Source organism: Accipiter gentilis, unplaced genomic scaffold (assembly GCF_929443795.1).
Source record: "Accipiter gentilis unplaced genomic scaffold, bAccGen1.1, whole genome shotgun sequence".
Taxonomy (NCBI): Eukaryota; Metazoa; Chordata; class Aves; order Accipitriformes; family Accipitridae; genus Astur; species Astur gentilis.
The window spans coordinates 1,190-26,729 of NW_026060930.1; the positions used below are offsets into that span (position 1 = coordinate 1,190).

A 25,540-nucleotide genomic window follows, 5' to 3' on the forward strand; every position below is an offset into this window, starting at 1 on the left:
GCAAGATTGTGCAAGGCCATGTGCTGCGTGACTTGTGGCAGGGACCGATGCTGGGGGCACGAAGGCAAGTGCGCTTCTAAAAGCATAAAACTCCATTTCATTTCAGAGCGCAGCTGAGCCACCCCGCTCCTCAAGACTCTGCCATCTGCACCGCTGTGGCTGGGACCGGGCAGTGCTGCACATCCCAAAGGCCACCAAGTCACACCCGTGTCCCTGCTTTTCCGGGAGCTTCTGCGATGCGAGCGATGTTCTGGGGGCTGATCTCTTGGACTACAGCTACCCCGTCCCTGACCGGCAGCTGGCCAGGAGGGTTGTGTCCAGGGTGGAATTCCACCTCTCTGACAAGAACCTGGCCAAGGATGCTTTCCTCCTGAAACATGTCCAGAAGAACAAGATGGGCTTCGTCAGCATCAAACTGCTGACGTCCTTGAAGAAGGTAGGCAGCGCGTTGCGTTGGCCAGCCGAGGTGGGAAGTGGCCTCCATGTGGAAGACGCCTGGATGTCTGGGTGTCTGGGTGTGCTCTGGCTGTCTGCCATGGCCAAAACACTGCTGTGTTATCAACAGCTTTCTAGCTACCAGTACAGAGCACAGCACTACGAGGGCTGCTGTCAGGTAAAGGAACTCCAACTCATCCAGATCCAATACAGAAGGAAAGTGGAGAAACAACAGAGGGAGCAGCCCAGGGACACAGAGCCCCAGGTCTCATCTGGCCGCTCCTGTGACCATACGGTGTATGCAAAATCAAATACCTGAAGTGCTCCCTTAGATGCAGTTTACAGCCAGGGGACAAGAAGGTGGCAGTTCTGCATTTTGCAGCTCCCAGGCTGGTGGCAGAGCCAAAGCAAAAAAAACAAACCCCAAACCAAACCAACCAAGAGAGGTAAAACTGGAGCGCAGGGAGCAAATGCTTTTCTTTCACCTTAGGCCAACTGCTTGGACGCTCTCTATGCTGCCCTGCCACAGAGGGCATCCCTCTCGTACCAGTAAGAGACATAAGAGTGAATTAAAGCCAGGACCCCAAACCAGACCAAAAACCCGGTTGTGATCAAGAAGAAAGTGGAGAATGCATCAAATATAACAGAAAATTATTTTGGACATTCCCAGTTTACATTTGAAAAAAAGAGAAAAAAAAAGAGGAGGAATTAGGTATTAAAAGAAGAGCACTGAATGATAAAGCCATAGCAGTCCCTCTACCACTACAAACCCACACCCCCCCACACACGTACGCACACAGACTTAACACCACCAAACTCCCCTTGACTGTGACGTTCACCTCAGCTTGCTGGTCTAGAGATACTGAATGCCTGAAGCACACCAAGGATAACTGAAAACATCTGCATGGCTTTAATGGGAATCCTCCAACTGAAACAAAGCGCTTTCTCCCTCTGTCTGCGTTGGCACATCCCCGAGTCACGCTCTCACTCCTCTCCTTCAAAGTCAAGATTCCTAAACGGGAAAAGCGGGAGTGGGGAAAGGCGAAGGGAAGAGAAAAAGAGGGAGAGCATCATCAGTGGAAGACCTGCCAGCTGCTGCTGATTCAGCCCTGTTTGGGGGACCACCCCAGCAGAGAGGAGTTGGTTTGCATGCCACGGTCCTCACTGCCTGTTCCCAGGGACAGGCCGTTTGCTCAGCCTTGCCGGCCAAAGCGTGGGAAAAGCGTAGGTGTGCGCCGTCGCTTGCTGAGGAGCACGGTCACGATCACATGCAATCCTTTACCTTTTTCCTCCCTGGATTCAAAGGGTTTCTGTCTTCAAAGTGAGAGCCTTCCATACGGTCGTTTGTGACATTTCATCCAGGATAACAATCTCAGAAGGATCAGTCCTGCAATAAATATTTTACATAGCAATCCGTGATTATGGGAACTGATGCCACCAAGGGCATTAGCATCAGCAAGAGGAACAGCGGAGCCCCGAGAATCAAAGCTCTGCATAAGTGTGGGAGGTTTTGCTGGATGAGGAGTTTTGGGAGGCAAGCCGGGGAGCTGCAGAGCAACAGCTCTGTGCAAAGGCTCTTGCTGGGGCTTAGCCCCGGTCCGGGTTCCTAAGCCACTGCTGGTACAGATCACGCCTGCAACTCCTCATGTGTTAAGTACGAGGATCTCCAGCTACCGTAAAAGCACTGATGAGGCAAGGTTTGGGGGTCAAACGCGAGTGCTGCAGCCACTCTGCTTGCGGTCAGAGCCTTGCAATCACTTCCTGCAGCCCTGCCCCCGAATTCGATTTTCCCACCAAGCTGCCTGCTGGTTTCTGTGGGATGCCCCACAAAGAGGCAAGTGGAGAAAACTCTGCCAAACACCATCAAGCTAATCTTGCCGGGGGTCCTGGCGCTTGGTGGGGCTTTACCCGTCAGTGCTTTGCTTTGGGATATCCACGTCACTGGTCTTCCCCACGTTCAGCTGAACTGAACTTGCAGCAGCAGCAGCTTCCATGGCCCTCCTGGACTCCTGATGTAAAAAAGGGACAAATCACATTCTCTGTCTTTGATCAAAGTGGACATAAGCTGAATGCCCAGCACAAACTTAGCAGTCTGCCCTCCGCTTCTGCCCCTTGGCAGCTATAGGTATTAGTGCAGCAGGGGAGAAACCGTTCACTCCAAAGATTTCGGGGCAGGGGGACTGTGTGTTCAAAACATGATTATGAGCAAGTCTTGCCAGCAGCAGCAGCCGCAGCAGCATCTAATAATAATCATCATAATGATAATGACCTTTGTGAAAAACGACTCGTTTTAAAAATTACACCTGTATTCAAGCGTTCAGCTCACTGCTACTTGAGGAAACAAAGGTTACAAAAGTTACAGGCTATTGGGATCTATTTCGATTGAGTGCTGATCTTCCCCCAACATTTCCAGACAAGCTGTAAGAGAAACAGGCAATCTCACAGACACACGGAGATGTCCAGCCCCGAGGACACAGCAAGCCTTACCTCTTCTTCTTCTCCAGCTTCATTTCTGGCATCGTCCAACTTCTTCTTCCTTTCTGGCATAAGGTCATCCAGAAAGCTGAGCTCTCGCTTTGAGAAGCAGAAATCCATCGCTTTCCGGACAAATACGAGAGCCAAAACCTTCATGAATAAGAGGGAAGATGCGGTGAGCTCAGAGACGATGCCACCTCTCACTCCAACGCTGCAAACACCCCGCTGCCGAGCGGTGGCAGCTCTTACCATCATGGGAAAGATGATGGCGGCACGGGACACCTTGATGGTCCAGAGCAGGACGAGGCAGGTCAGCTGGATCGCCGTGAAGAAATGCACCTTTCGCAAGGGCACGTGCCGCAGGTAGATGAAATCCGGCTGGTGTTTCGCTGGCATCCAAAACAGCTTCAAGCGATCAAAGAACTGCGAAATAAAAGGGAAAGGTTGCCACCTTGGGACTGCGGCAAGTTTCTGGCCCTCTCGAGACGTGGAGGCACTTTGCAGCATCTCGCTTGCCGTCAGAAATACTGGATCCCACCGCATTCCTCCTGGGAGCAGCACCCATTTTCCCTTCGCTCCATCTAGCAACCGGCTTGCCCCTGAGAGCTGCCCACCAAACGGCAACTATTCCATGCCATTCCATTATTAGCATTTCTCGGCCCACTGAATCCCCCCGCGAGGATTTCCACCAGTGGTAGAAACTGCCTTCCCTTTGCACCAAATTCCCCCGCTTTTCACGTAACCAAACACTGACCTGCCCTAAACCCTGCAACAGAGAGCGCTGAACTTGCCTGGTCCTCCCAGCCCTCTATACCTCCTGTGCCTCCACCAATCTCTTTCTTACACAAAAGAGTTTCATTGCTTGCTCTGCGAGAAGTTTTTCCCATGCCACTGCTTTTTTCCCTGCTGCTACAGAGACAAAATACCAGGGAGCCGACATGCTGCACGCTGTAAAAGAGTCCGTACCTGAATTCTTCTGAGCGACGACACACCCATGTAGAGAAAGACGCCATAAAGCACAGGCATTGGTATAAACTGGGGGGGGGGGGGGGGGAGAAAAAAAAAAGAAAGAATGCAATCGTTTCTTTTTCTGTATTGCATTTTCAGTATTACCACCCTCTTCCACAGGCACTGCCTAAAATTGCTTGAAGCTTTCCAGCTTCCATTCAGGCTTAGAGATGGGTCAGATATTAACCACTGTTTTGCCATTTTGTGCGCACGAGTGAGCTAAGGCTCTGCTTTAGGCTGAACTTGGGAGTTATCTCTCCTCAGAATAATCCTATTTTCCAGAAAGGTTGGAGGAAAATAGGCGATTTCACCCGTGCTACCCTATGCCGCATTCTCTGGCGGTAGAAGAAACACTTCTGCCTATTCTTGGGGCAACAGGCAAAGGCCACAGGCCTCCTTTTAGCCTAGAGACGAGATTACTTTGTGGGAGGAACGTGCAAGGAAGCCCACAGGGATGACCTCAGTGTGTTTAGCTCCTGGGAACGGCTGCTCCGCGGCATTTGGGGAGCAAATTGCAGCCACTAAAGGGCTGCCTGTTTGAAACAGAGCAGATGTGCTTGTCTGAATATGCTCAACTGTAACCCATAAACATGGGTGGGCCTGAAAGACACCCAAAAATTCAAGCAGTTGCGTTGCTTGCTCGCCTCGAGCACACCAAACGGGGGCCTGAAGGGCTGCAAAACCTAACCGAGGCTGGTTCCCACCGTTGGTCAAGCCCCAAGGGTTGGGACCACCTCCTCCTCCTCCGCTCCACAACTAACTACTCAGGCCTGCAGAGAGGGGACTGTTTTTCTGTAACCTCCAACAAGCTCACGGTTGTTGGGTGGTTTGCATTTTCCTCTCACCTTTAACACGGAAGTGAAGAAGACAGAGCAGCCCATGAGCACAAAGATCAGCAAGCCAGTGACTCTCTGCTCTCGTATCCCCAGCAACTTGGGTTGTTCTCCTGGAGCTGAGCAGTCAGACTCTACTTTGAGGCTATTCACGTGGGTGATGGACAGGACGGTCGCAGCCACAAACCAGGGCAGCCCCATCACAGAGCACACCCCGAGCATCACGGCCACCACAAAAAGGTCCAGGTGGTACCCGCATCCTTTCTGCAGGCAGGAAAACAAGAAACAGAGCATCCCATAGCACAAGAGCAAGGATAACGTCGCAAGTCAGACTCAAACCCTGCTCGAGCACAAGTCAACTTCTTCAGAATTCAAAACAAGAAATGGAAACAAGCAAGGGTGTATGCAGGCTTTGCACAAGCACCTGGCATGAAAATCTGGCAGGAGTTCAGACACAATGGATATGCAGAGCTTGTGCATTAAATACTTCTCCAAAAAACAACAAGCCACAACCCAAAAGCACCAAACCATTTTTTCCACTCACAAAGAAAACTGTACCACTTGCAAGGAAGGTGTGACTCTGAGTTATCCCTGGCAGCGCATCAAAACAATTCATTCCCCACACCTGCTGCTGCTGCCATTTTAAAACAAAAACGCAGTTCTCTATTGCTCCAAGATTAATTTGCTCCTCCAAAAGGTTGCTCATCTGAACTGCCCTGTCACTTGCTCCCTGCATCATCATTAATCCAGGAGAGCATCCTGCCACGCAGCCTGACCTTGTCCCAAACCAATGCCTTCAGAAAGCATCGGGAATAAGAGCTTCCCCCCAGACCTGCAGCCCAGAAGGGGCTGGAGTCATCTCTCGCAGGCCCTTACCTTCAGCTTGTGCTCCTTCCTGTTCACAATAACGGCACTGATCTGCTGGTCCATGAATATCAAGATGGTGCAGAGCAGAGCTGGGACGAGCGCAGCCAACACCGTCCACCAAGGGTTGGGTCCTATGGGGTTGATGAACCACCCGCGGTCGTCTCTGGTAGGCTGCAACAAAGCCCATACATCAGCATCGTCTCCCAGCCCAGGCACTCCACTGGCTTTCATTTTCCCCTCCCTCCTTGCGTCAGAGCACCTCCCAGCCCTGGCTTCATGTCCCCCTCTCCCGGGGGCTTCAGCAGTGCCAGTCTCCTCCTTGCAAGCAGCTCTAGATACTTCCCCTGTAGGTATCTAGTTTTGGGGCCATCTTCTCATTTCTAGGAGGAAGCAAGGCACTTGGAGGTGGAAGAGGAGATGGTCACACCACCAGCATCTCCTCCAGACTCAGCCCTGCCCTGCCCCGGCATCACCTTGTGGCACCCCCACGTGCCAAAACACCCCGTACCTTGAACGCATGGGGGACCTGGAGCTTCGGCAATGGGATCCCAACCACAAAGTCAAGGAGCACCACGATGACGATGGTGAGGAAAACAGCAAAGTTGCTCACTGTGGACCGTACCTGGGGCGAGAAACCAGAGGTGAGAGGGGCATGGCAAACAGGGCCGTAAGGTGAGATGCAAGAGTTGCAGACATCCACAACATTAAGGCTGCTTAACCAAATCCCACCACCCCTCTGAGCACATGCAGCCTGATCCCTTGCTTAGATACTGCTGCTGTGTTTGTCCCTGGGAGATCTGGGGTCAGACAATAAAAAAAAGCTTAACTAGGCCAACAAGGGTTGGTTTAAGTCAAAATCTAAAAATAATAATAATAATATTAAAAATAAGAAAACACATGTCTGCCACTACAGCTACACTCACAGCTACAATGGCAACAAGGCACTGAGGCATCCTTTAGTCCTCAAAAGGAAGCTCCTCATTCGAATCTACTTTCCACTCGAGCACATAATGCACAGAAGGTAGGGGAAAAAAACCAAACCGAAAACCCCAACCCCCAAAACTTTGGGAAACCTGACTTCCTACTACCTGAGGAGAAGAAAAAAAATAAAAAAAAAATCAAACCCCAAAAATCTTCAATCTGGGGCAGGTCACGAGGCAGGTGGGAAACGCTACGATGATTTTGCACTCATGGAAATGAGTGTGGGACATCCAAGCTCTTGGAGAGCTTGGCCTGCAAGGCCAACGTTTCCCAGCTTGACCAAGGCAGGGCAAATACTGCTTAGTGCTCCAGGAAAGCCATTTTGGGAAACGAGTGCGGAGATGGACACTGGCCACCTCCTTCTACTTACTCTGGTTGGAAAGTAGCGGCTGGTTTTAAACTTCTTCAAGAAGCTTGACAGGGCAAAGGTGGCGAAGAAGAGGATGCAGCACCAGAAGAATACATCAGGGGTGTAGGGGCCGTCGCGTCCACAGGCAGGTCCTTGAAACTCCCCACGCAAATACTGACATTCCTGGAGAAACAGAGCGTCAGGACACAAAGGCAGTGCACGTGCGGCAGGGAAACCTCGCATAGCTAGGGGGTTTTGAGGATCTTGGTCCAAGATCCACGACCCTGTAACTGCTCCTGCCAATGGAGATTTATATTTAATGAGCAGCAGCAGCTGAACAAGTGACACATCGAACTACACAGCGGAGAAATGAGATGTGAGGAGACACCATACGCTAGTAACACATTACAAGAAACACTCATCCAGGTGACACTCTTCCATCAGTTGCTTGCATTCATAGCACTGTGTTTCCTTAACTGCATCTGGCTTCAGTCCTCACATCTTCCCGCAAAAAACAACATGCCAGGCTCTCCCAACCCTGTGAAGAAAACCTCATCAGCTTTCCTAACTAAAAAGTAATTCTTTTAAAAATTATTTTTAAACCTGAAAAGGACTAGGATTCACAGGACTAGCATCATTACATTCACTTCACAGTCCTCCTCAAAATGGGAGAACAAAAGATAATTGACATGACAAACGCCACAGTTACAGACGTTCCTTCCTGGGGGTGCAGTTCGCACACCTAGGAGCTCATGCATGCACGAATGGGTGACGCCAGGCAGCAGCCTTCTTACGTGCCTCTGACCTCAGGAAGAAACAGATAACATGAATACTTTTACTCCATTTGCATCCTGAGGACCAGAGATGAAGCCCAAGATTTGCCTAGATGACACAGTCAGTTCCTTTAAGGGATGAAATTGTTCGTTTGAGTTTGGCTTCAAGGACTCCCACAGCTGGCGATTAACTAAGAGGTATGCTACAGCGAGGAGCCCGACACACAGACTGCAGGACAACTCATCACGCCAGGCCTCTGAGCTTGCAGTTCTCCGCAGGGCCCGGTGCTGCCTGAGCAGGTGGATGGACTTCCCAGTTCCAGAAATACAAGCTCGTGAATCAAACCCTCCTCAAGCACGCAGGCAAAACTGGCTGCGCTTTAGCGAAGCAAACCAACAAGGAGGCTTCCTTTGTTTGGGTGCCTCCTGTCTGACGATGCTCTGGGCTACTTTCTCTTCCTGGCAGCAACAGGAATAAGTTGCTCTCATACCTACCAGCTTCTGACAGAGAAAGAGGATGATCTCGTTCTTGCCTGCTAGGACCAGGGGTGGCAATAACGCAGTCTGCCGAGACTGGAAGGGGATGCCTTGGAGGCGGAAACACGCGGGTGTTCATTACTCCTGGGCACTCGGAATCACGGGAGGAGATGATGCCGAAGGGCCTGATCCGATTCACAAACTGACGCACCTTAGGACTGAAAAGGCTTCTCCTTCCACTAACTTACTTTTCTCTGCAACAACAGCCTCAGGAGAGTAACTTCTCCGTAACCCTTTACACTACAGCAACTACAATACTTAATCCTAATGTACCTTACAAGAAAACTACTGCGGTCTTGTCTACTAGACGGCCAACGCTGCTGCGCTTTACATTTTATTAACCTTTTGAAACAACGCACTAGCTTTCCTTGCAATCGCATTACGTGGGCTTCCTGGGACTTTATATATGCACGTTCGTTTTCTCTGGCTAAATCAGATTTGGAACGCAGGGGTGGCCATCTGAAAACACTGCAAAACATTCTTTTTACATACATCAGTTCTCTGGTGAAGGCAACAACTGAGGAGGATCTTCAGCTAATGTAAAACTGCGAAGCTCAGAGGAGTCGTACTCCAGCTAAAGATCTGCGCACTACTAGGCAGGAATGTCAAATTAAGCAATGCCCAACAGATACAAGTCATTGGACCTTTTCTTTTACAAGTAGGAAAGAAAGGGTACACAGAAAGATAGTGGTCTGTAGAAAATGCATGTAAATCATCAAGATTTCCAAGGATTACTCGAATCGCTTCCTGGAGAGGCCAAAACAAGAAAGGAAGGAAGAATATTAACAAGATAGCCACAATCCCACCGCCAAGTACAGTTTTCAGGCTTGGGAAAAAAAAATAACATTACAGTTTGCAGGAGTCATGGAAGAGCAGGTTCCAGATATTTTGCTTTTCCTCCTCCCCTTCTTCCCCCTGCTCCCTCCCATCACCTTAGAGCACGCTGCCCTAACAGATTCACAGAAACTGAAGTGAACGAATATCTTAACCCTGAATTAACATAGAAGCAATACTATGGAGAGTGGAGGTGTGCTTTTAAATTTAACAAGTTCTACATTTAAGAAGCCTCCTCCTTGCCAGCACAACACATGCAGTATTGACCTGTTTCAAAAATAAACATATTCCCCTTTTTCGGAATATTGACCCAATTCAGTTACAAAGGAACTGTAATTCAGCCCCAACAAACTCCTGCTTTATAAACGGGAAACTTTTTCTAGGAATACCTTTTGTTGGGAAGTGGCTTGCTGAAAAAGGACATGGGCCTGTGGAAAAGTTCACACAGAGCAGAGTTCTGTGTGAAAGAATGTCAGTTTGAGCAACAAGACTAGGCCTTGGCTGAAAATAGCTGGCTTTACTGATATTGGGAGAAAAACAACAGCTGGTCTCGCTGTTATCAGGAGAAAGACAGGGACGGTGTGACCTTGGCATAACTTCACAAGTAACTTTTGAAGAAGTTCTCATGAGAAAGTTACTGAACACGCGTAGCTGCCAACCACAAGTGGGTGTGTTTTAGTAATGAATAAACATTAGCAATGTACCAATCATATTAGGACTAGTAGGCATAATTATCGCAAACTGTATAAATATGAGCTATCCATGCAAATAAAGTTGAATCACTTCTATCACTCATATTGGGTCGACTTATGTGCATTCCTCCGCCGCTCCAACAAATGGTGTCCGAACGGGGACCGAAGAAAGGGGAATAATTGGAGCGACGGACACTGAGAAGCACCGGTAGCAGCGACCGGGGGGCAAAAGATTAACCGAACGCTGATCGTCTTGGTTGGTGTGTTAACTCTCGTGCCTGGACCATCCAAAAGGGGTTCGCCGTCAGTGAGGGCTACTGGAAAAAGGCTGCAAAGACTTTTTAACCGAGGTCCCTTAATCAAGGTAGCACCCAGGAGTATCAAGAAGCCGGCCGGCAATGGATCAAGAGGTAGCCCTAAAATTATTATAGTGCTTTTTAGAAAAGCGGGGAGTAAACTGCATTAAGCAAATTTCGGGGTTGGTCGCGTTAAGGGATGCTTTAAGAATCCAGATTTATTATTTAAGGAGAGTGAATGGCGTAGATTAGGAGACGTATTATGGGATATGGTAACTGATGATGATAAATCAGCTAAAAAACTAATGAAGCAAGGACAGAAACCTTTCAATTAGTGTGGGTACAGCTTTTGAGCTTAGTACCTGGAATGCTATCGGAACCTCCCTATGGGATGAAATTAGTGACGGGTCTAAAGAAGTTAAAGATCTTGTAACTTTATGGAAATTGATTAAGACAACTCTGTAAGAAATGAAAGCAGATCGTAAAGCGTCTGCGTCTGCTTTTGCTGCTCTCTCTCTCCAACCGCAAGCGAAAGGGAAAAGCGGGGAGAAAAACATAATGCAGCGAGAGAGACTTTTTGGAGCTTGTTCGCCTACTCTCGTGCCCTTGACTTCTGCTCCACTCCCTGGGACTGCCGATATTAATCAGCCATCCGACAGTTCCCAAGCCTCCCTAACCGTACGATTAAAGGAAACCCTACAGAATCAGGGAGTGAGTAAAAATCTGCCTACGAAAAACCAGCCCTCAGATACCACCGTTCAACATGAACAAATTATACCTAGCATACACCCTGATTCAAATAATGCAAACAAGGACTTGGCTACTCTAATAATAGAACAAAAAGAGACAATGTTAGAATTGTTAAAGGAAATGGGGAAAAGAGACGGGGAAACCAACCGCACCCGTGACAGACGCAGAGCCGCCTGTAATAGCCGCTGCAGAAGAAAGGCAGAGACATTGGAGGGGTGTAATAACAGATGCCATTATAGAAGGGACTATGCTCTAAGCATTCCCAGTTATTGCATCAAATGGACAGAAAAAATGGGAGGTGTTTGACTGGAAGGTCATTGAGAAATTAAGGAATGCTGTGAGTCAGTACGGAATCAAATCTGCGTTAACTCACCAAATACTGCAATTCATTTTTTCTGCTGATACGCTGATACCTCGAGATATTAAACAGCTAGCACAGTTGATTTTGACACCCGCCCGAATGTTAGTGTTTTTCTGGCAGTGGGAGAAGCTCTGTGATAGGGAACAAGCAACATCACGACAACAAACAGATCCCCTATGGGGAGTAACCATGCAGATGCCGATGGGTACTGGACCCTTCGCATCAGGGAACGCTCAGTTACAATGTGTCACTGAGGTTCATCATCTATCACAGATCTTGGCGTATCAAGCTTTTCTTACCGTACCAGACAATATGTACAGCCATGCTTTTACCCAGGTGAAACAGGAGAATACAATTTATGACCACCCTGACATGAACGAGGGCATGAAAGAAAACATGTTCAAAATACTCGCTTTTGAAAATGCTACTGAAAAGACACGCAAAGCATTGTGTAATTTGCCGAAAAATGCAGACATCGTTGATATGATAGAATACACGGATCGATCAGTGGACTCACAGAAAGTAGCCTATGCTGCCACAGCTCTCCAAGGAGCTACAAAGAAACACAAGGCCAGTAAGACACCCTTGGTCAAGTGTTCTAACTGTGGCAAACGTGGACACATTAGGAGCAAATGTACAGGTACTGTTAACAGTAAGTGCTGCAACAAGTGTAAGAAAGATAACCATACCACCAAGAATACAGGAAGAAGGGAAACTTTACACCGACTGCGAAGGCCCCTCGCGCGACGACACGAACGCAAGGGGCTTGAGCTGCCAGCCCTCAGGCAGCCTCGCAACCACCAGATCCGCCACCGCAGGAAGCTCCAGAGTGGATGTGGAAACCGCAGTCAACATAAAGGGACCATTGGGGTTTGGACTTAGTGCATTTTTAATGGGGCAATCTTCAACAGCTCTAGAAGGAATTCTGGTGCTCCCAGGGCTTATTGATGCAGATTATTGTGGGACTGTGAAAATTATGATTCATGTTTTAATCCCTCCTGTTTCTATTCCTAAAGGTACCAGAATAGCACAATTAGTTCCATTCAGGTCGTGTGTTCCAAACCCAGGTGAAGTACAACGTGGAGATGGTGGATTCGGCTCCCCAGGGAAACCGCAGGTATACTTTGCCATGGACACAACAAGAGGTAAACCAGAAAAGGTAGTGCAATTGGAAGGGCCCGATGGAGTTGTTGTCAAGAAACCGATGACAATCAATACAGGTGCTGATGTTATGATTATTTCACAATGCATTTGGCCTCCATCATGGCCATCGATCAATCCAAACTTTGGTATTGCAGGGATAGGGGGCACACAAGCCACCTTAGTAAGTCAGCTACCAATTACATTTGTGTTCCCCGATGGTGAACACATTACGACGTGTCCGTATGTCATGACTACCCCAACTGAATTGTTTGGCCTCGTAGGCCATGATTTATTGAGCCAAATGAAGGCAATGTTAGTGACGCATCCTTTTTAGGAGCGGTCACTGAGGGGTAGCCGATTCTGAAAATTAACTGGAAAACAGATGAACCTGTTTGGATTGATCAGTAGCTGCTAAATTCTGAAAGGCTACTAAAAATACAAGGGTTAGTTGAGGACCAGTTGAGAGCGGGACAAGTTGTTCCTTCTACTAGTCCATGGAACACATCAATATTTACCATTCCCAAGAAAAGTGGGAAGCGGAGACTGTTACATGATCTCAGAGCTGTGAATGTGGTGATGCACAGTATGGGAGCCCTGCAGCCAGGTTTGCCATCTCCAGTTATGCTTCCAGAAGAATAGGATTTGTTAATTATAAATCTAAAAGATTGCACCCAGATGGCGCTGAACGGTTCGCCTTTTCGGTACCATCAATTAACAAGGCAGAACCCTATAAGAGATACCATTGGGTCGTGTTACCGCAATGAATGCGCAATTCCCCCACGATGCGTCAGGTGTATGTGGCCTGGGCATCAGAGCCTGTAAGAAAGCAGTTACCTCAGTAACTTGCCACAGGATGAGATTTTAACTCAATTGCAGGACATCTTAAGCCATCGCGGAGTAATAATCACTCCTGAAAAGGTGCAAAAGGCAGCACCTTGGAAGTATTTGGGGTGGCACATAAATGCTAGCAATGTTAAACCTCAGAAGGTTCAAATAACATGAGAAATTTCAATGTTACATGATGTCCAGAAGCTTGTGGGAGATATCCAGTGGGTGCGGAATCTTTGCGGTATCACTAATGGCAATATGACCCCTCTGGTAGAACTCTTGGGTATGAGAACACTGTGCAGATGAGAAACGGGAAATGACAGAGCTGACCAATTGGTTGCAGCGCCACGGGAGCCTCCTCCAGGGAATCGTTTTCAACAAAGCACGGCAATCGCATGCGTTCTTGCACCAACCCGCTAGGATGTTAGCAAAGCAATTTGACTTACCACTTACTGATGCCCAAGGTATCGTTAAAGCATGCCCTGATTGTCAAAACGAAGGGCTGGGCTTGGGCTGTGGGGTTAACCGACGAGGTCTTTTGCCATTGCAGTTGTGGCAAATGGATTTCACCCATGTCATGTGGTTTGGTGCAAAGCGTTCTGTGCATGTGTGTATTGATACCTATCCTGCTGCCATGTGGGCCACGGCACGAACTGGAGAAAAGGCCTTACATATTGAATGACATCTTCACGCTTCTTTTGCAGTACTGGGTGTGCCTCAAGAAATTAAGATGGACAACGGCCCAGCCTATGGTTCTACACGATTTGCTCGATTTTGTAATTTGTGGGGAATTCACCACGGTACCGGTATTCCACATCTTCCCACAGGACAGGCTATTGTCGAATGGGCCAACCAAACCCTAAAAGAACATGCTGCAAAAACAAAAGGGGGGAACCCAGGGCTTACTCCCAGAGGAACGATTGGCCAAAGCCTTATTTGTGCTAAATTATCTTAGATTGACAGGTGATCACAAAGACCCACCAATGGTAGTGCATCATGTTCTTTTACAGGCAGAAAGGACGCAACAAAGTACAGGAATCATGGTAATGTATAAGGACCCAGAATCCAGGAAATGGTGCAGATCAGCAGAAGTAAAACTTACTGGGAGATCCTGGCTAAGTGGGACAAGCCATGGCTTCGCACTGATGCTGGACCCGGAATTGTTCCAATGGCGACTGGCACGGCACCGGCGGGTGCTGGAGCCACTGATCTGACAGATTCTAACTAATAGAGTATTACTAGTGGACACGGAGTCCTTCAGAGAGGTTTTCAGAACAGCGTGCCTTATTGTATATAGAACCTGCTTTAGGTAAAAAGTGTGTAAAGCATAATTTGATTAAACATAGTGTGATTACGGGAAGACAGTGTGGGGTAAAAGTTAGTTAAAGCCAAAATTAGGGGTAAGGTCTATTTCCATTAATAACCTGGGAACGAGGTTGATTGTGTTTCCACAGATACAGGCCCACGATGGACTCCTGTTCGATTTGCATGACCATCATCATCTGGAGCATCATAGATGATGTGGCAATATGAATACTACCTCAGCCAAAAACTAATGTATAGGTCACCTTGGCTAACATAACAGGTCAAGATTCTCTGTGCATCGCAACTGTATCGTAAAGCCCATGAACCAATAGACAAGATGGCTATGACTCGTGCAGCGCGCCTGGCCAGCGAGCGCATGCGTCAGATTGCAACCGAGGCGGACTTTTGGCACCCGCTGGCCACGTGTGCTAAAACCCGTTCCTCTGCAAATGTATAAATACTGGGATTTTCCGAAGAGCATCGGGCTGGTGTACGGTGAGGCCATCGTTGCCTCTGTGGGGACGCCCACGGAAAGCTGGCACCTACCGATTGCTGGGCTGAGTTCGTGGAGCAAGATGGCACAAGAATGTATAGATGGTTCATTTTCCTCATGGTCTGGGTCATTAGGGGTAACGGGTTGGCTCAAAGAATTATGGGCATTATTGTAGTTACTGTGATTTTAGCTATTGTAACAGTTTTACCTTGTTCAGCTTATTAAGGAAAATGGCATCCCAAGTTATTAAGCAAGCCTGGATTGCTCAAAAACAAAAATAGGGAGAAAGATTTAAACGGAGACCTACAGTGGATTCAACCTTGTTGTGGTATTACAAATACAGACTTACAGCCGCTGCTGGATTTATTGAGGGGCAGCGATAGCTTAACTTCTACAAGACAACTAAGTGCACCGGGACGGCAAGCCTTGACAGCAATTGGACAAAAAAAAAAATCACATCATCCATGTCTGGCAGATACGTTCCTGATTTACCCATAAATTTGAAACCTTATGCTGAGATTGATATGGAACACACTGACTGTAGTAAGCAGCATGACAGTGACACCGGTGATTGATCCACATCGGTTAACACCATGGGACAGTAAGAATGTTTGGGTGTCACTAGCTAAAGCTATTAATCAAACCTCTTTTTGTGTGCTTATGTATTTTATTAGGTATAATGTTGTTTTTACTGTGTTTAATTAATTGTGTTCACAGATCTTTGCAAAGGGCAATACAGCAGGTGTTAAAATTTTACCTCAATCTATATACAAACAAATAGATTGGCTGAAGAAACATACACAAAGATCCAGCAAGAAACTAGTTGGTTTGATGGAGTGTTACAATCAATATTCGGCGGGATAACACTATGGGTAATGTCATTGATTAAGGAAGCCTTATGATGGTTGGGTATATTGATATTAATCTGTGTAATAGTTAGAATTCCGTATGGGTGCATGATAAAAGGAGTCTCAAAGCTGACACACCAAGCTCTACTCGCACAAAAAGAAAAAGGGGGAATTGTTGGGAATTGGCTTCATGAAAAAGGACATGGGTCTATAGAAAAGCTGCGCGAGCAGAGTTCTGTGTGAAAGAATGTCAGTTTGAGCAGCAAGACTAGGCCTTGGCCGAAAATAGCTGGCTTTGCTGATATCAGGAGAAAAACAGGGACAGTGTGACCTTGACATAACTTCATAAGTAACTTTTGAAGAAGTTCCCATGAGAAAGCTACGGAACATGCATAGCTGCAAATCACAAGTGGGTGTGTTTTAGTAATGAATAAACATTAGCAATTTGCCATTGTTGTCCAGGCCCATTGCCTTTTCCAGTCTGGCCCATTTCCAGCTTGGAGGTGCTCTTAGGATTAGTCTGGAGGCAAAGATCACACTGTTGTGCGATCACACTGCCTCACCGTGGCGTATAAATTCCTAGCCACAATTTCTCCTATCAGATGATTATACAGGGCTTCTGTTCCCCCATGTCTTTTCCTATGTTCCTCCCCTATCAAATGCCATAATAAGCAAGAGGGAACGATTAGCTTTCCCTGTGGGGTATGAGCCCACCCCTCTTCATTATATGACCCTTCTAAACCTGTAATGAGCTTTTGATCTTCCTTAGTGTATTCTGGCTTACCTTCTAGGGAAATCCACCTATCAGGAATTAAGGCCCCTTCTGTTTTTACCTGTGTTTTGGCCACTTGTTTTGCCTCTCTGTCCGCCAGCTCGTTCCCTTTTTCCAAATCTGAGCTCGCTTTCTGGTGTGCCTTAATATGCATAATTGCTACTTTCTTAGGGAGCTGGACAGCTTCCAGTAACTTCAGAATTTCTTCTGCGTGTTTGATATTTTTCCCTTGAGAACTCACTAGTCCTCTCTCCTTCCAAATTGCTCCACGTGCGTGTACAACTCCAAAGGCATATTTTGAGTCTGTATAAATGTTCACAACTTTGCCCTGGGCCAATTCCAGGGCGCGGGTTAGAGCAATTATTTCTGCCTTCTGTGCGGAGGTGTTCCTGGGCAAAGCCCCCGATTCTATTACCTCTTGGCTGGCAGTGACGGCGTATCCCGCGTGTCGATTACTGTTTAGGACGTAACTGCTTCCGTCTGTGAAGCGAGTTTCCCCGTTTTCCATGGGGCCGTCTTTCACGTCTGGGCAACTGGCGTACGTTGCTTCGATGGTTTCCAAACGGTCACGATGTACCGGTTCTCCTGTGTTCCTGCTGAGAAAAGAAGCTGGGTTGACAATGTTAGCGACTACAATCTCCACGTCATCCCGCGCTACCAATATAGCTTGATATCTCAGGAATCTTTGTGGAGAGAGCCAGTGTCCGCCTTTTGCTTCCGGTACTGCTGATACTGCGTGAGACACCAGAACAGTCATCTTCTGGCCCAGAGTAAACTTTCGGGCTTCCTGTGTATTTAGTATCACAGCCGCAACCGCCCGCAGGCATCCAGGCCAACCTTTTGCAGTCGTGTCTAACTGCTTAGAGAGGTAGGCAACTGCCCATCGATACGGGCCCAGGTTTTGTGCTAATATTCCCAGAGCAATGCCCTGCTTCTCATGGGAGTAAAGAAGAAACAGCTTACTCGCATCTGGGAGTCCTAAGGCCAGGGCCGACATCAAAGCCTTTTTCGGTAGCTCAAAGGCTCGTTCAGTCTCCGTATTCCACTCAAGGTGTTTCTGCTTAGTGGCTGTCAACGCATACAGTGGTTTAACAAGCAATCCGTAATTATAGATCCACAATCGGCACCACCCTGTCATTCCCAGAAAAGTCCATAACTCTTCTACTGTCTGAGGTCTCCCAGTTTGACATATTGCCTCTTTACAGGCCTGTCCCAAAGGTCTTTGTCCCGCACTAATTTCATAGCCCAAATAATTCACTTTGCCTTGCATTACCTGTGCCTTTTGCTTGGATACCCGGTACCCCTGAAGTCCCAGGAAATTCAACAGACTCACCGCCCACATCATACAATCTTTCTCTGTTTTGGTGGCGATTGGGATATCATCCACATACTGCAACAGCTTCCCCTCCTCAGACGGGGTTTCCCAGGATTCCAAGTCTTTCGCAAACCGATTGCCAAAAACGGTAGGCCTATTCTTAAATCCTTGTGGCAAGGCCGTCCAAGTGAGCTGGGTCTTTCGACCGCTCTTGGGCTTTTCCCATTCAAATGTGAGTAAGTTTTGCCTGGCTTCATGGAGAGGGAGGCAAACGAAAGCATCCTTCAAATCTAAAACACTAAACCAAGTCAATTCAGGTGTTAGTACGGTTAACAGGGTCTATGGGTTCGCCGCTACCGGGTAAAGATCTTCAGTTATCTTATTCACCGCCCATAAGTCTTGGACCACCCAATATGACCCATCGGGCTTCCGAACAGGTAATATAGGGGGATTGAATTCAGACTCACACTCTTTTAATAGTCCCAACTGCAAAAATTTTTCTATCACCGGCCGGATTCCTTCTCTGTCTTTCTTCTTTAGGGGATATTGTTTAATTCTTACCAGCTTTTGGCCTTCCTTGATCCTAACTTCAACAGGTGGAGCACTTTTCGCTCTTCCAGGTGCATCGGTAGCCCATACCCCCGGGTACACTTGCTTTAAGATGTCCTCATTAATGATTCCTTCTAGGGGGAGACTGGTTAAGGTTAGGCTCAATATTTGAATATTTTGCTGATCTTTTACCTCCAGAGTAATTTCTCCCTTCTTGAATACAATTTTTGCTCCCAATGGTTCCAACAAGTCCCTTCCCAAAAGGGCCTTTGGGGAGTTCGGCATATATAAAAATTTATGAATGCCCCACTGTTTTCCTAATTTATATTCTAAAGGTTTACAAAACTATGCCTTTTCACTTTGGCCAGTCGCTCCTTTCACCGTGACATAATCATTCCCCGGGGCATCAAAGCCTGATTCAAAACCGAGTATGTTGCTCCTGTATCTACCAAAAATTCTACCTCTTGTTCTGTTTTCCCTAGCTTAATTATAACCAGTGGATCCGCTAGGGTAGATTCCCCAGGTTCTCGTCAGTCTCCCTTCACAGAGGCTACTGTTCTTCCTGTTTGAGCCCTCTGATGCTCCTTGTTCCCTGGGCATTCCCTCTACCAATGACTGAATTTCTTACACAAAGCGCATTGATCCTTGCCCAGTCGGGGCAAGTCTCGTCTAGGCCCTCTTCCCCTTTCTTCCCGAATAACAGCCATTAATTTCCTTTGTCCTTGCCTATATCCTTCTTCTCTGTTACTAAACACCCTCCGTGCTTTTGTGGTACAGAACAGAGATGTAGCAAGAAAGGAAAAAAAAGAAGGGAGGGAGAACAAAGGGAGAGAGACACAAAGACTGAAAGAAGGACAAAGGGATGGCAGAAGAAAAAAATAGTGATAGGCTACAGGACAGAGATGGAGGAGTTCCAAAAAGACACAGGGAGCATGACAGAACGAGAGTGAGAAACAAGGGACAGAGCAGGACAGCACTGGAGGAAAAAACAACTGTCATTGATAGGCTGTGAGAGAGACATGGAGGAAGAGAGAAAAGAGAAGGGACAGCTAGCTGGAGAGGGGGATACAGTTAGAAAGGATGGAAGAGGGAAGGGAACAGAGAGAAATACAGAAAAGATGGCAAGAGGAAGCAAGGCAGAGGGACAGCAATAGAAGAAACAAGGGACAGGGATCTGGACAGATGAAGAAAAAAGCAGGAGAAACATACAACATGATACGGTGGGACAGAAAGTAACACAGAGCGTCAGATGATAATAATGACAAGAGATAGAGAGAGACTATGAAAAGCACAGGAGGTTGGAGAGAGAGAGAGAAGACATGAATGAAAAGAGTAGAGAGCACCACAAAGGGTCAGGGAAAGAGAAGGACAACAGAATAAAAAAAACCCTCACATATTACACACACGTTATCCACTCATCAAGCCCATTTCAGAGTTACACAGTACCTCAGCCCCTTTAAGAAAAGTAACACATGCGCCCGAGCCCATTTCGGCGCCGCACCACGCCCGAGCCCATTTCAGCGCCGCACCGCGCCCGAGCCCATTTCACGGGTCTCTACCTACAGCTCCAATTTCAAAGTTCTGCAATCACTAGAGGAAGGAATGCACCCCCTTTCCATTAACCCAGCAGCAGCTACATTTACCTCAAGGTATCTACAACTCGCCCTTGGATGCCTAATTCCAACAGACACTTTCACTTACTTCAACAGCTAAGTTTACCTATGGGCACTAAACGCCCATGCTTCCCTCTACGCTTCCCTTTGTGATTGCCATTAGTACTGTAATTCCCACAAGGACACATAATTACCTGCCTTTTTTACATTTTATTTTTAGTGCTTCATTTGGTCCATTACTCATTCCACATAGATTCAGCTATGTCAGTATTTCAATCCAATTCTACAATGTACTTTTTCTACAATATATAGAAAAGACTTATGGCCTCACTCGTCAAAGATTTGACACTATTAGATTTAGTCCTCTTTTAATCACTATTTTTACAAATACATGTAAACTCCAAAAATTTAGCATTACCTGAAGAAGAAATGCCACTATTTAGTACCTGCAATGCTCTACGGAGTGGTCTTTTCCACATTCCTCGCTCCCATTACATACATCGCTGCACATCCAGAAGTTTTACTCCCTGAGGTGACATTACCGCCATGATCCCTGTTCCCGGGCACCAAACGAGTGACCTCCAATCATCTTGACAGACCGTCCACTTCCACACCTCGACACAAAACCAGAAATTGAAAAATATCATTACATCACAAGCTACAAAGAGCAACCAAATATTTTACAAACCCACCACAGACAAATACAGTTACACTCACGCACTTCACAACCCTGGCCTACTCCATGCTGGCCATCTAGTCCAACTCCCCCCACAAAATCCTCAACTGTCTTCCAAAGACCATCCACCGAACAACATATCTCTCTGTGCTGACTGGCAATTACCAGGTTCCAGGGGAGCGCTCCACAGGAACACCGTTCCCGGGAGCCTTGGAAAAAAACAAACAAACAAACAAACAAACAAAAAAATCGCCCTGCCTTTGAAAACCCAGGCCCGAGGCAGACCCCAGTCCAAACATTGGCAATCAACACTGCCTCATGGAGCAGCTGGGACCAGGGAAAAGAAAAAATAAATGGGGCAGGGGAGGACACACCAAAAACCAACCCATATCCCAGCTGGGGTTTTTTATTCTAAGTTTGGGGTTTTTTTCCTAATTCCCTGAAAAACATCTCAACTCTACATCCAACCTGAAAGGAAAAAAAACCAAAAAGGCTTAACCACAGAACCCTACAAGGTTAGAGACATTCACAACACACCACTCGTTCAGATCACATGAACGCCAGCCCTCACTCTCAACTCATCCATCATACCGTCCACAGGCCTCAAGAGGCCGTCACCCCGTCTGCAGCAGCAGGGGCCTCAAAAAAGCACCCTACCTGCAAAAACCCAGGCCCCAGCCCAACCTCCTTCCAACCAACCTCCCCACAAACTGCCCTTCCGTTACACCAACATTTCAGCATGCACCATCATCTCCACCATCCGTGCATTTTCAACCCGATAATTAGCTTTCACAGTGCCACGTGTCACAGTCCAACCTCCGTAGCGCCATGTCACCTAAACGCAAGGTTCCTTCAAGCACCTCTCGTGCCCTGTCATCACCTGCAAAAACAACACACAAAGCTTGTCAACAGACACTTCATCCTCGAGAGAGAAGTCCTCCACCACTCCCCTACCCTGCTTCCCACCTATTCCAAAAATAACACATCCTCACAGCCAGTGTCCTCCATGACACTTGAAAAAACCAGAGCATCAAAACCACAGAGCTGTCCCAAAGTTACCGATCGCTCCAAGACCCATCACGCTGCTACTTAGACCTCAAGGCCTTGACCATTTCTAGAGACTTGCCACAAAGCATCTGCATAAACAAGATGAACACCATTGCCCAGTTCCTGCCTTACTCAATGCTAGTTCACAGTCCAATTGCGATCCCCTCAACTCTGCATGCAAAGAGCCCAAAGTCATTAAACCTTCTACGCTGCCTCTACAATGCCATACAAGACACACACAAACATAGAGCCATGTAATTCACATGCAAATGTAATGCCATACAAGGCAGTACTCTTACCTCAGTCAAGGCAAAACAACTCAGAGCCTTGCCATACCAGACAAAACAGAACAGGGCCAATGCAAGAGACTCTCACGTGACAGTCAATACAAGTACAGACCAAAACAATACAAAACCAATACAGAACCATAGAAGGCAAGGCAGTCTCAGGTGGCAATCCATACAAGTACAGAGCACTGCAATACAAAACACAATGCAGGGCCAGGCAATGCGAGACAGTCTCACATGACAGTCGATACAAATACACAACAAAACACCACAGGGCAAAGGCAAATACAGACCAATACAATGCAAGAAAACTGCAAAACACAGCAAAGCAAAGCAGTCTCATAGAGCCACCGGATGCATCTTCCTTCAGAGTCCACTCACAGACTCAACTCCTTACAGTGCTCTGCTGCCTTCCCCCATCGCTCTGTGGGACACATCCTGTCCCTCCACATCTGAAAAAAACCCAAACCAAACATATTGAATGAGTCACCTGGATGCAGAGCAAGAGCTTCACAACTCCAGAGGTCTTGATTCCATCTACAAAGACCATCTGGAATGCAGCTACAGCCTGTCATTTTAAAAACAACAACAAAAAAAAAACAACACACAACCAAAAAACAAACAAAAAAACAACAAAAAAACCCAACACACACACCCCCCTGCCCACTGTAGGGTTCAATTATATGGAACTTAGTTACTGGCCCTGAAAGTAGCTCATGGTCGCAAGAGAGTTCCAGACACCTTTGAAGGCTCTGAACAGAACAAACAAGAAGATAGAAGAAAGATCCCAATTAGAAAAACACAGGTGCACATTCCACGATAAAGGGAACTTGGCACAACCGACCTCAATTCAGGGGCTTATCTCGACCAGTTGGACTAAGACAAGTTTTGCATGCTCTAACATAGCCAATTATATCCTGTGTGTATGCACGTGTACAGAGCGAGTATAACTAACTGTATCTTATGTTTCTACGCGTGGACAGTATCGATGTAACCAATCACCGCTTACGCTTGTGCGCGTGGACACCACATGCTTGCGTGCTGTAGGGTTTAGGGATTAATCCGTGCGGGGCCCGGACGACGAAACACCAATGTGATGATTAAAGTCGCCAGTTTATTGAGCTTAGCTAATCATTTTTATACAATTCTCTAAGTTGGTGAGAGACTTTGATTGGCTACTACATGCAAGCACTTGGTGTCCACACGCACAAGCATAAGCGGTGATTGGTTACATCGGTACTGTCCACGCGCACAAACATAAGACATAATTGGTTGTGTTAATTAGAGCATACAAGACTTGTCTTAGTCCAATTGGTCAAGATAAGCCCCTGAATTGAGGTTGTTTGTGCCAAGTTCCCTTTATCGTGGAATGTGCACCTGTGTTTTCCTAATTGGGATCTTTCTTCTTTTATCTTCTTATTTATTCTGTTCAAGGCCTTCTAAAGGCGCCTGGAACAATCTTGTGACCATGAGCTATTTTCAGGTCCAATAACTAACTTCCATATAACTGAACCCTACATCTCCCCCTCTCTCGCCTTTTTTTTTTTTTTTTTTTTTTTTTTCAATAGCATATTGCTGTCTTGTTCCGCAAACTTAGCCCAGCAATCAGTAGGTGTCAGTTTTATGTGGGTGTCCCTACAGAGGCAACTATGGTTTTGCTGCACACCAGCCTGATGCTCTTCGGAAAATCCCGGTATTTATACATTTTCAGAGGAATGGATTTTAGCACACGTGGCCAGCGTGTGCCAAAAGCCACCTCAATTAAAAACCTATGACGCATGCACTCGCTGGCCAGGCGCACTGCACAAGTCATAGTTATCTTATCAATTCGTTCATGGGCTTTGTGATGCGGCCGTAATGCACTGAGAATTTTAATCTGTTACATTAGCTAAGATGACCTACGCATTAGTTTTTGGCTGAGGTGGAATTTGTATTGCCGCACCATCTATGATGCTTCAGGTGATGATGGTCGCATAAATCAAACGGAAGTCCATCAGGGGCTGGCACCTGTGAAAACATAAGCAGAATCTCGCCCCGAGGTTATTAATGAAAAATGGACCTTCCCATCGCCCTATTTCTAGATTCTTAACTAAGTCTATGACCTTATTTCTAATTTCAGTAATTTTTTTTTTTTTTTTTTTTTTTTTTTTTTATGAACGACTACATATCAGGTATCTGAAAACTACTTCCACACTCGGCTTCTGTGAGTAATGTTTCGCTGCGGACTGATTAACATTAAACTATATATATATATTTACTTATTCTCTACAGCACTTATTCTAAACTGCTTAGCCTCTATACAATTAGTTATAGGTTAGTAGGTTAGTTGATTATGATTAGTTGAATGTCTGTTACAATGGTAAAAAAAAATTTTTTTTTTTTTTTTTTTTTTTTTAATTTACTCTCTTTTCTACCCACTCGCACTAAAACACATATTCAAAAACTATATCATACTCCATGTTTTTTACATGCATTCTTGATCTCCACATTGACTGCCGGTCTCCGTCGTGATTTGTCTAGTCGGTCTATCTAGGGCTTCAGGACCTGCTGACGTCTCTGCTGCTTCTTGCTCTTGCTCTTCTGAGTTGTCTGTGGCATCTGGTCGCTCAATCCACGGCTTGACCCATTTCGCCGGTATCCAATGGGGTTGTTCGTTACCTGTGGAAACACAAGCATACCCTCTTCCCCACGTAAATAATTTGCAAGGTCCTTGCCACTGCTGTAAAACCGGATCGAATACTGAAACTTGCGGCTGATTTTTATCAACATTTTTGTTCCCACACATATGCCTATTAATTGGGATCTGATCCTCAGTACCACGTGGCTGTAGCCAATTCAAAACATACAGTGCTTTACTTATTAACTCTTGGGGAGTACAGTGCCGCATATCTTCCCCCGTTTTTAAAATGTTTAAACGATCCTTTAAGGTCCGATGTGCACGTTCAACAATAGCTTGACCAGTGGAATTGTGGGGTACGCCAAAATTATGAGCTACCCCCCACATCTGTAAAAATGTTTCTAATGACTGTGAGCGATATCCCGGGCCATTGTCTGTTTTAATTTCTGTTGGCACTCCCATGGCAGCAAATGCTGCCAAAAGGTGCTTAATTACGGCTTTAGCATTGGTTGATATATGAACAGTAGCCCACATAAGGTTCGAATATGTGTCAATAGATACATGAATAAATTTATATCTCCCAAAACTGGGATATTCCGTAACATCTGTTTGCCAAATTTGCAATGGTGATAATCCCCGGAGGTTCACCCCCTGTGGTTGTAAGTTTGGAATATTCGCACAGTCTGGGCAAGCAGCAAGAATAGCTCTGGTTTGCTGCAATGGAAGATTAAATTGTTTACTCAGCGCTTTTGCCGACTGATGATAAAATTTATGGGATAGTAGTGCTTGTCCAAACAAATCAGGTTTGGGTGTATTAAAATAGATGTTTGCATTGGCTACTACCAGCTGATCCGCG

At 46.6% G+C, this 25,540-nt stretch overlaps 1 protein-coding gene across 10 annotated transcripts; it reads right to left on the reverse strand.

The window, feature by feature from the left end:
- Nucleotides 1–762: 762 nt before the first annotated feature.
- On the reverse strand, nt 763–20,663 carry LOC126037110 (electroneutral sodium bicarbonate exchanger 1-like). Of its 10 annotated transcripts, none has more exons than XM_049797331.1 (13): nt 20,504–20,663; nt 17,544–18,146; nt 16,996–17,189; nt 6,970–7,131; nt 6,127–6,240; nt 5,628–5,789; nt 4,764–5,015; nt 3,877–3,945; nt 3,160–3,333; nt 2,923–3,060; nt 2,344–2,444; nt 1,718–1,822; nt 763–1,447 (listed from the first exon to the last, which is right to left on the reverse strand). In XM_049797331.1, exons 2-12 carry the CDS (start codon nt 17,923–17,925, stop codon nt 1,735–1,737), a joined length of 1,836 nt encoding a protein of 611 aa, XP_049653288.1. In that variant the 5' UTR covers nt 17,926–18,146; nt 20,504–20,663; the 3' UTR covers nt 763–1,447; nt 1,718–1,734. The 10 variants fall into 10 exon arrangements, with proteins under 10 accessions (XP_049653288.1, XP_049653289.1, XP_049653290.1 ...); XM_049797332.1 differs by lacking the exon at nt 20,504–20,663 and adding an exon at nt 18,457–18,511; XM_049797333.1 differs by lacking the exon at nt 20,504–20,663 and having other exon boundaries at nt 17,544–17,648; nt 17,914–18,216.
- Between the last annotated feature and the right edge of the window lie 4,877 nt (nt 20,664–25,540).

Coding starts and splice junctions, on each gene's coding strand:
- LOC126037110 (XM_049797331.1), bottom strand. CDS start 17,925: ATGATGTGGGCGGTGAGTCTGTTGAATTTCCTGGGACTTCAGGGGTAC. Junction 3,946..4,763: donor TCTTCACTTCCGTGTTAAAG/GTGAGAGGAAAA, acceptor CCCCCCCCCCAG/TTTATACCAATGCCTGTGCT. Junction 3,334..3,876: donor CGTCGCTCAGAAGAATTCAG/GTACGGACTCTT, acceptor TTTATTTCGCAG/TTCTTTGATCGCTTGAAGCT.